The sequence below is a fragment of the Grammomys surdaster genome, unplaced genomic scaffold, assembly GCF_004785775.1.
Source record: "Grammomys surdaster isolate TR1022 unplaced genomic scaffold, NIH_TR_1.0 126133, whole genome shotgun sequence".
NCBI classification, from domain to species: Eukaryota; Metazoa; Chordata; class Mammalia; order Rodentia; family Muridae; genus Grammomys; species Grammomys surdaster.
In genome coordinates this window covers 1,478,031-1,495,448 of record NW_021620941.1, presented here as the reverse complement: position 1 = coordinate 1,495,448, position 17,418 = coordinate 1,478,031, and the positions used below count along the sequence as shown (strand labels likewise).

Sequence of the window (17,418 nt, the reverse complement as noted above, 5' to 3'; positions counted from 1 at the left end):
TCTAATCTAGCTTCATAAGCATGTGCACTGACTAGGTCTAATCTAGCCTGAGAGTTCTTTCATTTGGTTTTGTTTCTTTTTAAAAACAACTTTCATTTTATATACGTGAGTGTTTTGCCTTCAATGTATCAGTGCACCACATCTGTGCCTGGTGCCCAATGAGGCCAAAAGAGGGCACTGGATCTCCTGTGACAGGATCTGGTGAGGGCACTAGGAGTTGAACCCAGATCCTCTGGAAGAGCAGCCAGTGCTCCTAACCACCAAGCCATTTCTTCAACCCCTCTCTCATTTGTTCTGATGGCTTCCTGGACATCCCCTCATGACTGGTACTACTGACCTGCACCACAAGGTGAGAATGTGAAATTCTTTTTTTTTAAAAATTATTTATTTAATGTACGTGAGTACACTGTCACTCTTCAGACACACCAGAAGAGGGCATCAGATCCCATTATAGATGCCTGTGAGCCACCATGTGGTTGCTGGGAATTGAACTCAGGACCTCTGGAAGAGCAGACAGTGCTCCTAACCGCTGAGCCGTCTCTCTAGCCCTGAGAATGTGAAATTCTAATCATCAGACTTCACTCATGGGCAGTCTGGAGGGTGACCCATGAGGCTTGAGAGAATTGGGGTTCTTCAATGGTCAAGTTTCCCCTGACCCACAGCTGCCCTGTGACTGGAAAGAGGAGCTAGGAAAACCCAGAAAGGCATTATCTCCAGACACATACTTGCTGGGGCCACTCTCCTTTGTGTCTGGGTCTCATCTTAAGGGTAAGCTACAAAACTATGCCATCCTAATGGTCTGCACTACTCTCTCTGGTCACCTGGACTGTCACAACAGCACAGGTGAATGGCTTTCCTCTGCCTCTGGCCTCACTGACTTGGGCTCTGTGGCTTGCTACTGCTTTGTCTCCCTGCTTCCCTCTAGAGATACATACTTTAAATTTTATTTATTTATTTTTGAGACAGAGTCTGATTATCCTTGAACTCTCATGCAGACCAGGCTGCCCTCAAACTTGCATAGATCTGCCTGTCTCTGCCTCCTAAGAGTGTCACCGTGTCCTGCTTGTTTATTTCGTTTTTAGGCACACTGTGTATACTAGGCTGGCCTTGGACTTGAGATCTGAGTGCCTCTGTCTCCTCAGGCCTTGGTGGACAGAAGCACACCTCTATGCTTTACCACCTATTGACCAAGCTTCCAAGAGGAAGACAAGCACAGGGAAGATGGAGCTGAGGTCCAGGCCATGCCCAAGTCCTTTTCTTGGCTCACAGCTCTTGCCCTGGAGGTAATACCTCTCTGCTGGGAAAGTGGGGATAAATGGAGTGGCCTACTATTTCTTCTTGCAACTTGGAAACCACACTAAGCAAGCCAGCTTCTGGTGGTATCTAGTCAAGCTTCAGAAGAGCCATGCCCCTGAGATGCACCAGGAGGCTAGAGGTAAGTATGCTTGGCTCCAGGCCAGCATCTGATCTACTAAATGCAGACTGACTCAAGGGAGCCTTGGGGCAATGGCCAGGCGCTCTCTTATAGGACACTCCAACTTACTGGCTCACTGGGTCACACCTCAACTTATGTTGAAAGGACATTTTAGAGCCCATAATAAAACAGGTAAAAATACTGAGGAATTACTAACACAGAGTCCCCAACACACTTAAAGGATGGAATGAAAGGAGTGGGGAGGGTCTAGTAAGTCACCAGACAGACAGGATGCTCTTGAGAAACAAGCTTGCGGGTATCAAGAACAGATTTCCCCTAAGGGCTGTAGAGCTTATCATGAGGCCTCAGAGAGACAGAGACAGAGACAGAGACAGAGACAGAGAGAGAGAGAACTGCTCAATTCCAAAAGATTCAGAAAGTGATGCCTTCCCTTCTTCCTGCCCTTGCAAGTGTTACTCATGCCAGGCAACCTGTCTACCACTAAGGCACATCCCAGACCTCTTTTTACTTTTTAAAAAAGTTTTAATTTTATTTGAATTTTGCGTAAGAGTGTGAGTGTGCATTCATGCATGCAGGTGCCCACAGAGTTCAAAGCCATCAGATGCTCTGGAGCCGGGATTACAGCAGGTTGTGAGCGGCTGAATGTGGGTGCTGGGAACAGAGTCTGGGTCCTCTCCAAGAGCACTATGTGCTCTTAACCACTGAGCTATCTCTCCAGCCATGTTTTTACTTTTTATTTTGAGACACAGCCTTGTTAAATTGCCCAGGCTGGTCTTGAACTCACTCTGTAGCCCAGATGGGCCTTGGGCCTGCCTCTGTCTGCTGAGTCTGGGATGGCAGCCTGCCCCAGTGGACTGGAGTAAAAGCAGAACAAGAGAGTGCAGTTTCTGCAGCGTGGGGCGTGATGAGCAATGTTGTCACAGAACCTACATCAGCTGGAGGGCAGTCGTCCCTCAGCACTGGACCTGCCTGAGCCAAGGTGTCCATCCCTCTGCCTTCCACTGGCCCAGAGCCTCCTCTGCACTCCTGGCCACTCCTCTCTCACCCACAGGTGCTGTGGAAACGCACCTGTGAATGTCTGCTGGTCTCACTCTCAAGCTTACATACCTTGTGGGAGCCTGCATTTCATCCTGGGCAGCAGGCCTGGGCACTGTGCCTCAGGCAGCCCTAACCCTAGTCTCCTCTCTGAGGAGCAGTCACACGGCTACTGTCACGTGGTTTAACCCCAGTGACTGCGCAGCGTTCACCCAGGGCATGAGCGAGTTGGTGGATGGAGCCCAGGGTGTGAAGGCAGCACTGAACACATTTTCAATCGGCGTTAAGAACTGCAAGCATTTTCTTGGAAAAAGGAAATCAAAGAAATGATAAAGTAAAAAGAGGAAAAGAAAGAAAGAGTGACAAGATCATCAAAGAAAGCCCTTCAGAGCAGAAGAGTTTCTTTCTGGAATAAGCTGCTTTTACTTTGTCTCTTTGGCTCTCACTCCATTGTTGGAGCCTGATCCTCAAAAGATACCCTAGAGGACTCCCTGAAGTCGGGGTGTCTCAGGTCCATGAGGAATTTGGTGGGAGTGAGAATGTGAGTAGAACCTGTGGGAGAATAGAGGCCGGCTGAACGAGGCGCCCCGGACACGCCAACAGAGGCCCCAGTGCCCGAAGCCGGAGAGGCGTGAGAGGCGAAGCATGCACAGGCACATGCATACATGTACGCGGGCAGCAAGGTGCTGGCATGCACAAAGCATGTGAGACCACACAGCGATGGTAGCTGTCTTCGGGAAGCCCCTCCATGAAGCCACATAGGCAGCTCTCTGTCCCTGGGTCTCCACCCTCCCCTGCACAAGGAACCTTAAGGAAGGTCCAAAGGGGAAAGGAAGGTTTACCCCCAAGCTTGGCTGTGACAGCTGTTGTCCAGGGAAGTTGTGTTTGAGCTCAGAGTCCTCTAACACATGCATGAACATAAATGCAGGGAGTGAGCAGGGGACACTCATGGGGCCTACGTCACAGACAGAAAAACAGGCAGGGAGGCTAATCATGGATGCCTGTGGGACTGGGGAGAGGTGCAGTCTTCCCACGTGGTTGTGCAAAGGTGACGGCCCTTCATGCCTGTCTTAGTGAACCCAGAAGCAGCTATCTTACTGCTCTATGGAGCCTGCTTGCTTGGACAGCTTGGGGGTGCCGGGACTGGGTCATCCAAGTTGGATAGTCAGAAGTGACTCTTGCTGAGATGACCTCACCTGGGGGGATGGGCAGGCGCCTGTGCTCTGAGGGAAGCCTTTCTGGCTGGGCAGCCCAGGGCCACCTCTGTAGCAGTACACAGGAACATGGCCCATGTGACGCAACGGCCCTCAAGAGCATCACTTGCCACAGAGCCCAGCACACTCCTAGGACCTTCATCTCTGGCCTTACACTTCATCCAGCATGTGTTCCCACAGAGGGGAAGCCTAGACAGGGCAGTGCCCATGAGAGCTCCTGACATTTGTGGCACATAAAACTGTGTGGGGACAAAATGGAGACATCTGGAGGAACCCTAGACGCTGCAGATGATCCTGGAGACAGTGAGCAGGAAGTGCCGTCTGCTGCACAGACCATCTTCCACCAGCTGCTTGTGCTCCTTTGGAAGTGAACAGGACATACCAGAGAGGGTGTGGCAGCCCAGAAGATAGCAGGGCCTGGCTAGGGAATCCTTTTGACCCAGCTGTCAGGCCGCTGGCTTCAGCAGCATCTATGGACACTCTGTCTGTCTCCAACAGGGGGGATGTGGTCAGCAGTGACAGCCCTGCCATCAGGCGTGGTAACAGTATGGCTTGGAGAGATCCTCTCTTGCTTAAAGTGACTGTACTCGGCAGTGCCAGTATATGGATCTGAGACTCTATAACCAGGCTCTTCTATTCCAAAACACTGGCCTTCAGCAAGAGACACAGCAGGGCAGATAGTCCTAGCTTCTGCTATCCAGGGCCATGTTTTGCTGGTGTGAAAGAGGCCTAAGATGGAAGCGACAGGAAGCGTGGGATGGAGTGACAGAGCAGTGAGGCCGCAGTGCCTGCAGAACGCATGCCTGGCTTACCTATCAGCACCTCCCACTTGCCATTGGCCTGGGTCACTTCGTAAGCACAGCGCATCTCATTCAGGCTCACACCCCCGAGGATGAAAATAATGAGGCGGGGACCGCTGCGGTACTCCCCGGGGGCCTTATTCTTGTGCCAATGTCCATAGCGGGCGCTGAGGGAGAGAGCAGATATAGGTGACTTGGTACCTGGAGCCTCACATATGATGCTGGCCAAGCTGAGCTGCACTGCCAGTGCCTGAGCCGTGACTTCCACTCTCTCATAAATACTCAGGGACCAGACTGGCTCTTCTTGGCAGCTTTGCCTGGATGGTTCTCATTCAGATGTCTAGGCTTGCCTGGGATTCTGCATCACTGAGCAGTGTGGAGAGGCAGAGGGGCCCCATTAAGTTTGCACACTGATCACATGTAAAGAAGCTTTGTAGGGGCCAGGCTTCCTGGTACTGTATCCCCAGGGACAGACAGCATTTGCTCACTAAGAAGTCACAGTCTGCTGGGCAGTGGTGGCACATGCCTTTAACCCCAGCACTTGGGAGGCAGAGGCAGGCGGATTTCTGAGTTCGAGGCCAGCCTAGTCTACAGAGTGAGTTCCAGGACAGCCAGGGCTACACAGAGAAACCCTGTCTCGAAAAACCAAACCAAAAAAAAAATAAGATAAAAAAAAAAAAAGAAAGGTCACAGTCTAACAGGATGAAAAATGGTGAATGCCATGGGACAGAACCAGGGCCACAGGGCACTGTTCAGGCCTTACCAGGGAGGTAAAGAGCCGGTGAGCCTTCACTACCAGGCCTCCCTCTGTCCCTGCATGTCCTCTGTAGGGACCTGGACTCAGATACAGGCTGAGACAATGGAAAACATGAAAGAGAGGAAGCAAGTCCCCTCTGGACACCAGAATGCTCCACCCTGCTTCCTCACGACAGCCCCGGATGCAGTTGGGCTCTATCAGTCTCTTTCGTGCCCAGCTGGCCTAGTGCAACACTTGGAGACTGGACTTTATTTCACAGTTGACAATGGCTTTATCATCCAGGCTGCCATCCAAGGGGATGTCAGTGCCGCAGGAGCCACTGCAGACCTTGGACCCATGCTCAGGTACAGGCCAAGGGTGAAGACAGAAAGAAGAAAATCCAGAGACGAGCCATTGAAAAGGGACAGTGGCTAGCACTCTAGAGTGTTTCTGGTCATGGTGGAGCACTCCTGTAATTCCAGATATCACTGGTGGATCTCTGAGTTCAAGGCCAGGCTGGTTGGCATATTGAGTTCCCCAACAACCAGAGCTACACAAAGCGATCCTGTCTCAAAAAAACAACAAAACAAGCCAGATGATGGTAGTGAACACATTTAGTACCAGCAGCTGGGAGGCAGAGGCAGGTGGATCTCTGTGCATTTAAGGCCAGCCTGGTCTCCAGGGTGAGTTCCAGGTCATGCAGGGTTACAATGAGAAACCCTGTCTCGAAAAAGAAAAGAAAACAAAACCCAACAAAACAAATAAATAAACAACCCCCAAACAAAACAAACAAAAGGAGTCAACCCTGGTAAGCACAGTGACTGTCCTCTCTGCGGCCTCTCACGGCTCTCCAGGCCCCCAGCTCAGCCTCCAGTTCTCAGGAGCCACAGTCTGAATGCCTGTCAGCTGGCAGGCACCTGGGCCATCCCCATCAGGCTACTACAAAGATAAGTGCGATCAACACTGGGTTTCCATGACTCAACAGGTAGTTAAGAGAACATCAAAGAGGAACACTCAATAAAGACCTTCAGACTGTGTGCAGGTTACCCAGCTCCAGGTGTGTGTGTGTGTGTGTGTGTGTGTGTGTGTGTGTGTGTGTGTGTGAAACACAGAGATTCTGAGGTACAAGTAGGCCTGGCTTGTTCCAGGATGAGCAAGGGATTAGTGGCTGAGGCTGACAGGGTGCTTGAAGGGAAAGGGAGTGAGTTCTTGAAGGCTGGAAGCCAAAAGGAGAGCCATGTGGCCTGCTGTTGAGTCTGGGCCTACTGCACCCTCACCATAATGGATGACGTGGGAGGGTTCAGATGGCATATGCCACTTACAGCCAGATCACCTCAGAACCTCACAGACAGTCCCCCCCTGCTTCCCCCACATTGCCCTACCTCACAGCAGTGGTGCTGAAGGATGCGGAGGAGCGGGTAGAGATGTACGGGTAGTGCTTTGTATCCAGTTTGTCTTCAATAGTGTCCTGGAGTCAGGGGAGGGGGGGAGAGGTGGAGAGAGGGGGGTGGTTAGGTAGGTCAGGTCACCGTGTGCCTGAAAGGGCTGACAGGAACTAAATCAAAATCAGTCAGTGACCACATCTGTAGAAGGCCCTTGTCTTGTGCTTGCTGCCACTGCTGGGGACCCAGCATGGACAGGGGACTATGACACTCGCTCTGTAGCAGGATGGACTGCCTGGCCCTATGGGTCACTCTGTCAAACGGGCAAGACATTCAGTCCCTCATCCCTGCAATGCTCTCCATTGTATAACCCACCAAGACTAAACATGTACTCTGGCCACTAAATTTCCGACATGTCAGCCTGGTGACAACTGGGTCTGAGCCTCCTCTGCAGTTTGTCAAGAGGCTAACTGTCTAGTGGATGGATTCCGGCTATCTCCTGTCACTTGGGAATTCACATTCCACTTAAGAGCAACGTGAGACTCCTACGCAGGTCTCCTTGGGAAGCAGGGAGGAGGGGCAGAAAAGCAGGGGGCAATACAGCAGAGGGCTGCGTCCTCAGTCCCACAACCGAGGCAGGCAATTAGTTCCTGGGTGTTCCACAGCTACTTATGCTTTGGCTTTGTAGGTTTTAAAATAGATGCTGACTCACACTACATAAGTACTGTTCTTCTAGCATATAGCCTGGTAGCGGTGCCTGAGCTAACTTGGACACGAGGCTGTTCTCTGGACTCCCGTTTTGTTTGTCTATCAAGTGCAGATGTCGGGCCTACTGTCTTATCCAACATTAAGGAGCCAGTGGTGCAGGACTCTGCAGCAATTCTGCACTGACGCTGGGGGATGGCAGTGACTACAGAGCTGATGCAAAACACTGCCTTGCATCCCTTGACAGCCAAGAAGCATGGTGCCACATCTTAGTGTGAGGCTCTACGCCATGGACGCAGGGCATACAGTGACAGAATCATCCAGTTAGAAGATGACCCCAGGGGAATGTGACTTACTTGGTAGGGTACTTGTGTAGCATGAAGCCCTGAGTTGATCCCTGTGCTAAAAACTGAGCATAGTGGTATATGCCTTGAATTCAGCACTTAGAGGAGAGGGAACGAAGATCAAAAGTTCAATATATCGTAAGTTCTAGGCCAGCCTGGACATGAGACCCAATCTCAAAAACAAAAGATGGCCTCAAACTGGACAGCAAAGCTATGCAATGGGCTCTGCGATGCTGCATAGTCAGACATGTGAGGCACCATACAATGTGGGAAGGGAAACGGGACCAGGAAGTAGAGATGAGGACAAGAATATTCCGAGGGGCTAGCCTGAGCCACAGAGTCCAGGTCTGTCTGCTAGTGTGGGGAGAGCTCAGGAGTGCAGCCATGGGGAGGTAGGCAGGCTGTAGCCTCCTGTGGAGCCCTCTACACCTGGCTGAGATGTGACCTAGAAGGACTATGTCCCCTAGTAGTCTGTGCATGTCCCTCATCTGAACATGGCATGCTGACTGTGGTGGTTCCAATGTGCTTGTCCGATGTGAAATGGCAGTATTAAGAGGTGTGGCCTCGTTGGAGGAAGTATGTCACCGTGTGGACGGGATTAGAGAGTCTCTTCCTGGCTGCCTTTGGATAAAGATGTAGAACTTTCAGCTCCTTCCCCAGCATCATGTCTTTCTGGACGCTGTCATGCTTCCTGCCATGATGATAATGGACTGAACCTCAGAAACTGTAAACCAATCCCAATTAAATGTTGTCCTTTAGAAAAGTTGTCTTGGACACGTCTCTTCACAGCAATGGAAATCCTAAGAGACAGTGACATGAGCCCGGCTCTTCTGGGCACTAAACCACCAAAGTACTTCTAAAGCATGGGGCTATATCCCTTGAGACTGGAGCAGTGGGCAAATGGATCTTGAGGTCTCCATGTATCTGTTTTTCCTGGCTAGTTTACCTGACATGGGAGGAAGGAATCCTGCCTCCTTAAGATTAGGCTGTAGGCAAACCTATGGAACATTTTCTTAACTAGTGATTGACATGGGAGGGCCTAGATCACCGTGGGTGGGGCCATTCCTAGGCTGGTGGTCCTGGGTGCTTTAAGAAAGCAGGCTGAGCAGGCCTTGAGAAGCAGCAAGCCAGTAAGTAAAGCAGCACTCCTCCATGGCCTCTGCAGCAGCCCCTGCCTCCAGGTTCCATCCCTGTATGAGCTCTTACCCTGAATGCCTGTGATGATGAACAGTGATGCCCTTCCTCTCCAAGTTACTTTTGGTCATGGTGTTTCATCACAGCAATAGTAGCCCAAACTAAGGTCAGTCCCATGGGTGTTCATGCGACCTCAGAGATTGACAGAGCCCCAAAAGACCAGGGACTTATCCTCACAGGAATGAATCATGTATCACTGCTACCTGAGAACAGGGGTGCTGGGACTTGGACCACCGACTGAAGAGCGGCCCTGGACCCTGCTACTGAACCCCAAACTGACCTCCATAATGTCTTTAATGATTGGGGTCCATCGTGAGAGCTGGTAGGTCTGCTCACTGATGCGCTCCTTCCGCTCTGGCTTGCTTCGGCGGCGTAGTGTGGACTGAAAGCAAGCACACATCAGGTTAGATGCCCGTTGGGACCACCTGGGTCTCAGTGGCTTCTAGAAATTCTCTCAAGGACCCTCTTCAGAATTAGCATTGGCAAAGAGTAATAAAGGAGAGGTTCTTCCCAGTGTAGTCCCAAAATATACCTCTTTAAGAAACTCTGAGACAAGGGAGCCTTGAGAAAGTCTGGGTTTTCTGGGGTTTTGTTTGCTTTGGTCTTTGATTCTTTGATACAGAGTTTCTCTGTGTAGCTCTGGGTTTCTGCTTCATGTCAGTAGCATGGATTGTTTTACATGAATCAGTTCTACTGTTTTGAACCTTTCGTCAACCAGGTATTGAAAACCCCAAGCCCTGCCAGCTTGGAACAAACTCATGCTGGATGAGTTTGTTAGGTCACTGGTCAGGTCAATGGACCCTAGTCCCTTTTGGAGATCCCAGCTGGCTTTGTGAACTCTGCCCCATGGGCTGCCTGCCTCCAGGAGGAAATAATACACAGGGCACTTCTCCATCTGAGGTTCAAGGCACTGTCTGAAAGAGACGATCTGCCTGCTCTCTCAGAGCACACTGTGTAGGCCTGACCTTCTGAACTGTCTGCTGTATTTTGCTCTCAGTCACTCCACTGCCAAAGACACAGAGCAAAAGAGCTCACTTGACAATGTTGCCATCCTTACCCGAGATGCTGAGTCTGTGTCCAAAGGCAAGGTCACACAAGATATAACAGGGGAAGTTGGCGTGACCCGTTATGGATGAGTTCATAGACAGCTCAGCTTTAGTGACCACGTGATTCCTGGATACAGCTAATTCCTGACTTTGAACTGTTTCACTGTCCTTCTTCCCCATCGCTGACTCATTTTCATTCTCTCTCCCTCCCTCCCTCTCTCTCCCCCTCTCCCACCTTCCCTCCTACTCCCTCTCTCTCCTTTCTTGATGCTGAGGGTGGTACACAGCTGTATCATAGGGAGCTGTCAATCATGAACGTGGTGAGGATACATAAGCCAGCCCCCTCACAGTCTCCCTGCCTATGACCTGGCCCTTACATCTGTGACGATGGGCACGCCAAGGTGAGCCATGTTGGTGATGATCTCACTGTCCTCTGGGGGGATCTGGGCATGCTGGATGAGTTTGTTTAGGTTTTCCTCAGTGATACCTGAAAAACAAGATTCCTAGTCACATACCTAACCCCTGCCATGTCCACCCCCATAAGAAAAGCCTCGACTTCCCTTCCCCTCCGCAACCACATCTATGGTGGGCTCAGAAGGACCATCCACTCCACTGGAGCCACTCTGTGCTGCCCACAGATGCCTGCTCTCCAGTCTGCTCCATCCACCTGGCTTCCCAGCAGTCCTTGCCTACTGGCACCCTGGACCAAAGCCACACTAGATGAGAAAGTCTCCTTACCCAGTTTTTTGTACAGTGACATGGGTAAAAACAATTTGTTTTGGATTTGTTGTTGTTTGTTTTGGGGGATTTTGTTTGCTTGTTTTGGATAGGGTTTCATGTAGTCTAAACTGGCCTTAAAGTTACTTTTGTAGCTAAGGTTGGCCTTGAACTCCTGATACCCTTACCTCTACCTCCCAAAGGATTACAGGCTGAATGTCAGTTGTTGAAAGGTCTCTGTTACTAATGAGATGCATCTGGAGGCATCTGGCAGGCTGAGTGCTAGCAAACTGGCTGAAGAGCCAGAAGGCCCCATCTGTGTCACCTGCTTCCTGTGCACTCGGGACTGCTGGGCAGGCTCAGCCTTGGAGCATCTGACCTGGTCCACTGCAGTTCCTGCGGCTTCTGTTCTCCCCTTTCCCAGGGCTGCTAGTTGGCATCTGCACTGTTTGCCCCTCTGCTGCTGCTGCTCCTCCTCTTCCTCTTCCTCCTCCTCCTCCTCCTCCTCCTCCTCCTCTTCCTCCTCCTCCCCCATCCCCACCCTGCCACCCACCAGCTCCTACCGTTCTTCAGGAAGATGTAGAGAAGGATGATGCGGATTTTGTCATAAGTGCTGACGTTTGCATCCAGCAGGATGGGGACAATGGCTCTCATGGGGTCCTTGATTTTTTCCCCCTCTGCATCTGTGCCCATTGCCAGGTCCTGTAAAAAACACACTTTGCTGGCCCTATTTCTGTGACAGTCTAGGAAGGTGACAGTTCTCAGGAAGTTCATGATCTACAAATGCCTGACTTTGGTGTTATCGGAGCAGGCTGTGAGCAAGTCTCCTGCACCAACAGGCTGACACAGAATCCCAAGATGGCCAAGCATGAAAGTCCTGAGATTCCTTCCCAAAGCAGGCACAGTACCTGGTCAAACTGTTCCATGAAGGGGGATGCCAGGGCACCTGTATCTGTGACCTACAGCTGAGGGACTCAGGGTTTGCTTCCCACTCATGAAAACTTGGGCATCTCAAGGCCTCTGTGTGGCTGAATTCTCTCCACCCCAACTCTCATGGCACAGCAGGGCACACTAAGGTTTGACTACTCCAAGTTCACCTCTGGTTTTAATTTCCCTATAGCTTTTCATAGGCTGAGGAGAAACAAGAAGGAAGAACTCCCAAGCCCGGAGGTGGAGGACAGAAAGGTGACAGGAAACTGAGGTGAGAAGACAGAAATGAGCACAGCCAGGGTGGGTGTCACATACTCCACGGGCAGAGTGCTAACTTTAGATCTGGCACGGCCACTGCTTTCTCTGTGGCTCCTAGGAGAGTGCCTAGGGCTCCTCTTCTATCAAGAGGCCGAGAGTTTACCCAAATAGTGACCTCACATTCAGACATGGTCTGAGGAAGGCACAACTCACTCCCAGTCCCCTTGACAGCTCCAGAAGATGTGTTCTCAGCAGGAAGAAACTAGCACATACCCCCTAGTTTGTTTTTGTTTTGTTTTTTCGAGACAGGGTTTCTCTGTGTAGCCCTGGCTGTTCTGGAACTCACTTTGTAGACCAGGCTGGCCTCGAACTCAGAAATCCACCTGCCTCTGTCTCCCAAGTGCTGGAATTAAAGGCATGCACCACCATGCCCGGCTTGTTTTGTTTTTGAGATAGGGTCTCTTCATGTAGCTCTGGCTGGCCTGAGACACACACACTATATATAGCTCAGGCTGGCCTCAACCTCAGAGATTCTCCTGCCTCTTCCTCCTGAATGCTAGGATTAAAGTGTGAGCATCACACCCAGTCTCATTAAAAAATACACACACAGGGGTTGGGGGTGATGCCTAAGGGGGTTCTTTCTTCTTGGAAGGGAAGGGGAGGGGGAAATGGGGAAAGGATCTGTGAGGGGGTACTGGGAGTAGGGGGTGGCATTGGGATATAATGTGAATTGAAAAAAAAAAGAACACACACACATATTTATTGTGTTAGTATGTGTGCATGATACACATTGGAAGTCAGAGGACAACTTGTGGGAGTTGGTTCTCTCCTTCCTTCACATATGTTCCTGGGATTGAACTCAGGTTGTCAGGCTTGGCCACAAGCCTGCTGAGACATTTTGTCAGCCCTAGAGCACACTCTCTAAGCTCACTGAAATGCAAGTAATTCATTTTTTTTGGAAGTTTTTAGAGACAGGGTCTCACAAAATAGCCCTGGCTGTCCCAGAATGCATTATATAGACCAGGCTGGCCTCAAGTCCACAGAAATCCACCTGCTTCTGCCTCCCGAGTGCTAGGATTACAGGTATGCATCACTACAACCAGCTCAATACTTAGGTTTTAAACCACTTTCAAAAAACAAAGCCAAACAAACCAAACCTGTGCTCCCAAAGTTAATCTGAACTTGCTTCTTACTGAGTAGCACAGTGGCTCTCAACCTTCCTGATGCTGTGCACTGTGACCCTTTACTACAGTTCCTCCTGTTGTGGCGACCCCTACCATAGAATCATTTTGTTGCTACTTCATAACTAATTTTGCTGCTGTTATGAATCATGATGTGACCATCTGATGTGACCCCTGTCACCAGGGGGTGGTGATCCACAGGCTGACAAACACTGGACTAGCTAGAACCTGCTTTCCGGAAGGCTGAGCTCTTGGGGAGAAGCTGTGAGTTTGAGGAGGGTGCCTGAGAAGTGGGGTACTTTCAGAGGGGAGGTCTGCTTCCCTTCTGACGAAGCCTGCACTATTGGACAAAGCATGCAACCCTCCACTAAGCCTCCTACAGCAAGCCGAGGTAAAAATCTCAGCTCCACACTGAGCACGAGCTTCTGTTTCATGTAAAAGGAGACTTCCAGGTAAGGCTTTAGAATGGCTGTGGTGGTGGTAAATGTGACAGGCTATCCCTAAGCTGCCAGGCTGTCCTGAAACCTGTGGTCCTCCTGCTCAGCCTTCTAGGCAGCTAATCTGAACTTGCTTCTTACTGAGTAGCACAGTGGTTCTCAACCTTCCTAACGCTAGGACCTTTAATACAGTTCCTCATATTGTGGCGACCCCTACCATAGAATTATTTCATTGCTACTTCATAACTGTAGTTGTGCTACTGTTATGAATCGTGATGTGAATCTCTGATCTATAAATATCTAGGTCTGAGCCACCAAGTCTGGCACTCTGAAATCTTTCAGTGTCTTCTTCCTTCCCTCAGACCCTGACACAGGGAGGCTAAGACAATGAATGGCTCAGTGTTCGAGGGCTTCCTCTGCCTAGGTGAGGCCCTGAGTCTGATCTCTTGAGATCAAGCCAAGGGGATTGAAAGCAGTAGCAAGACAGTTGCCACACAGCTTAGCAGCTTTGCCACACCTCTGGTTTTGGTACTCTATAGAAGGTGACAGTGACATCAGTGCTGTGAGTAGCCAATAGGGAAAAGGGATCAGGGACACCAGGTAACCAGTAAGAGTCTCATCCATTCTCAGCTCCCAGGCCTGAGGTTAGCAAGGCTAGAAGACTCATGCCCTGCTGCAGCCCTGACAGCCGGAGCTCCAAAGCTGGTCTGGTCATAGCGGGACCAAAACACATCAGAACATAAAACATCAACCAACCCTGCCACGGTCAGGGCTGTCACTCCAGGAAAAACAAGAGCCATTGGAAAGAGCCAGGCATGCAAGATCCAAAGGACACAGCACTCCAGCACTATCTTGGCCCTACCCGCCAAAGCGGCTCCACACTGGCCCCACAGCTGAGACAACCCAGGGTCATAGGCTCTCCCTTCTTATGATTCTGTAAGATTTTTAAGGTCAGAGGTTAAAATTCGGTGAGGTGAATAGGTAGGGCAGAAGTTCTGCCATGCAAAAAGGAAAGGAAGGCAATCCTACCTGCTCCACTCGGCAGAGCTTGTCTACGGTGCCTTGGTAATGCTTCATACAGTCTTCAGCAAGGTGCAGGTGAGTCGAGTACTAGGGGAAGGACAAGAGTCAGTGAAGAGGTGAGGCACTGACTCACATGACCCCGAGTGTCCTCACAGAGGACTCTGGGACCGACGGGAATAAAAGATACATTAACTGGGAGAGTGGGGTAGACCACGGCCTGCAGGAGAGGAGGGCGAGATCACTTAGGAGGGTGGAGAAGCCTGAGTGAGCAGCTTGAGCATGGGGTGGGTGCAGCACCTAGGAAATACCTTGCAGGCAAGTAATTCACCTTTATGATCAGGACCCTGAAGCCCTGACGCCTCCTGGTCCTCTCTCAGACCAGCATCTCTGAGGGAGGCCAGCAGCTGTGTGAGGACAGCCAGTACCAGCTAAGGCCTGTGTAGTGAGGAACTGGGGCCTCCGGTCAACAGCAAGAGAGGAAAAGAAAAAAAAGAGAAAGACAGAGAAAGAGGGAAACAAGCAGTTGGAAACAGCCTCCCAGTCTTTCATTTCCTAATGAAAACTGGATCTAGGATCTGTAGATTTTCATGAATTGCCTGGGGCAACAGGGGGTGAGCAGTCCCACACTTCTGAGTCTGACAGTCTGGGCTGGGGTCTCCGTACCTTGCTGAGTTCTTTCTGGTACTGGGGCATTTTCTTTAGCATCTGGGACAGGTCCCGCATGGTGGTCTGTGAAGAAGGAGGCACAGTGTGACTAGCCCCATTGAAGCCTTGTGAAGCTGGACACACATGGCAGGGCAGCAGCTACATCAGACTTCACAAGTGTCCATTCACGGACTTAAAACATGTATTCAATTATATGTCTGTGTGTGGACTGTGCACAATTGAATGCAGGTGTCTGTGAAGATCAGAAGAAGGAATCAGATCCCCTGGAGCTGGAGTTACAGGCAGTGGTGAGCTGATGTGGGTTCTGGGAACAGAACTTGGGTCCTCTGCAAGAGCAATAATTGCTCTTAATCTCTGAGCCATCTCTCCAGCTCTTTAAATTATATTTTTAATTAATTAATTATGTGTGTGTGTGCAAATAGAAGTCTCAGGGGACACCCTGCGGGAGTCATTTTTCTCCAGACATGTGAGTTCTAGGATCTGAACTCAAGTCATCAGGCTTAGCAGCAAGGGCCGTTACCTGCTGGACCATCCTGACTGAGATTAAAGGTAAGCATCAGTGTACCTGGCTGGGCACGACATTTCTAACCAAGTAAAGGAGGCCAGATCCAGGGGAGATCTCAGGAGGTCTGGTTATAAATGCCAAGCTAAAAAATTCTATGATTCTTCTGGCTTAAGATCAGTTTTGCTCCTAAATGGCAAATCTTAACCCTCTAGATATGAGAAAGCAGTGCTTTACAAACACTGAAAGTCATGTGGTTCCAGAGAGGATCCATCTGTTGTGCTAGGGATCAAACCCAAGGTCTGTGTGCACTCAACAAGCATTCTATCACTGAGTCACACACCCAGACAGCTGTCTTAAAAGCAAAAACAAAGCCTGACAGTTTAGTGATGGGAGAAATATGGCTCCACCCACTCCCTAGTAGGATACAGAGAAGAGGGGCTGACCCCCAGGATGCCTGGGAACTGGCATCCCTCACTGACTCCAGGAATTGTGGACACCAGCAGGCTTACCTTCTCTCCAGTATTCATCCTCTTGCTAGAGGAAAAGTCCTTCAGAGACCGAGTGACTTCCCTGCAAAATGGGAGGAAGCAGCCATGTTCATTCAACACAGTGCCCAGGGCTCTCTGCAGAGACCACTGAAGCCATGTAAATCCTTCCTCGGGACTAAGTGGCGATTCTCTTTCCACTGAGGTATAAGCTTAAAGTGAAGGACACATGTTCTGACTGACACTCTAGATCACTGGTCTCCAGGACAGTGTGTGTCAGATGATTCCAGGGCAAAGGGGACAGTACTGGACTGTCCACTGTGTTTAGTTTCTTTCTTCTTTTTCAAATGCACACAAACTGAAACATTCATGTTTTGTGTGTGGAAAATAAAAATATATGTAGTATGTAACTAAATGATAAATAAATTGAACAGAAGGAAGTATGGGTCAGTATTTCTACCCCAATTATCAGTTGTAGTGACACACGCCTTTAATCTCAACAGAGGTATGGGGAATCTTTGAGTTTGAGGCCAGCCTGATCTACAGAATGAGTTCCAGGGCAGCCAGAGCTACACAGAAACCTCAACAAAACAAATCAAAACAGAAAAAAAAAAAGAAAAAAAGAAGGAAGAAAAAAAAGATAACAGAAGAAACCCAACTCTACTCCGTCTACTCCAACAATATCTTTCCGGGAGCTGGTGATTGAATCTAGGGCCTCGTCAGGGTCAGGAAAGGGCTTTACCTCTAAGCTATATCCCAGCCCAGGCCCAGGGATCAATATTTCTTTCTCTGTTTTTTCTTTTTCTTTTTGAGACAAGGTTTCTCTGTGTACAGCCTGTCCTGGAACTCTCTCTGTAGACCAGGCTGTTGTTCTGCAACTCTGAGACCCTCCTGCCTCTGCTTCCTGAGTGCTGGGATTGAAGGTGTGTGCCATCGCCACCTGGTAAGGGTGCATTTTGAAGCTAGTAAAGCTGAAGAAGCACACATTCAGGGAACAGGAGGGCCTGTCCATCTTGGCTAGCATGTGGGCAACTCTGCCAAGGGGATGAGCTCACTCCCCAGGTTGCTGAGCTGTGCATGGTCACCCTCAGCCCAGGGTTAAGGGCCCACCCTGGGGAAGGGTTGGCAGAGTTCTTACTGGGACACCTCTGCGATGTGCTTGTGTCGCAGTGCAATCCACAGGTCATCGTCCTCATCCAGAAGCACCTCCTTCACCCGTGCCTCTCCAATGCCACTGGTTTCATACCTAGAGGAGACAGGACTTGAGTAGGCCGGAGACCTCATGGTATGACTCTGCCCCCATGACACAGGATTTCATGTATCCC

The 17,418-nt window shown here is 50.2% G+C and overlaps 1 protein-coding gene across 2 annotated transcripts in view; it reads right to left on the bottom strand.

Moving 5' to 3' along the window:
- The window catches only part of Stxbp1 (syntaxin binding protein 1), a 59,978-nt gene that overhangs the window by 4,092 nt on the left and 38,468 nt on the right, over positions 1-17,418 (bottom strand). Inside the window, exons 10-19 of one of the 2 annotated variants that reach the window (XM_028757123.1) lie at positions 17,232-17,339; positions 16,118-16,178; positions 15,101-15,166; positions 14,444-14,524; positions 11,172-11,310; positions 10,269-10,378; positions 9,126-9,227; positions 6,603-6,688; positions 4,497-4,651; positions 2,897-3,022 (exon numbers count right to left, since the gene is read on the bottom strand). In XM_028757123.1, the coding sequence (XP_028612956.1) occupies positions 2,913-3,022; positions 4,497-4,651; positions 6,603-6,688; positions 9,126-9,227; positions 10,269-10,378; positions 11,172-11,310; positions 14,444-14,524; positions 15,101-15,166; positions 16,118-16,178; positions 17,232-17,339 (1,018 nt within the window). In that variant the 3' untranslated portion in view covers positions 2,897-2,912. The remainder of the gene's footprint in view (positions 1-2,896; positions 3,023-4,496; positions 4,652-6,602; positions 6,689-9,125; positions 9,228-10,268; positions 10,379-11,171; positions 11,311-14,443; positions 14,525-15,100; positions 15,167-16,117; positions 16,179-17,231; positions 17,340-17,418) is intronic. The other variant, XM_028757124.1, reaches the window with a different exon arrangement.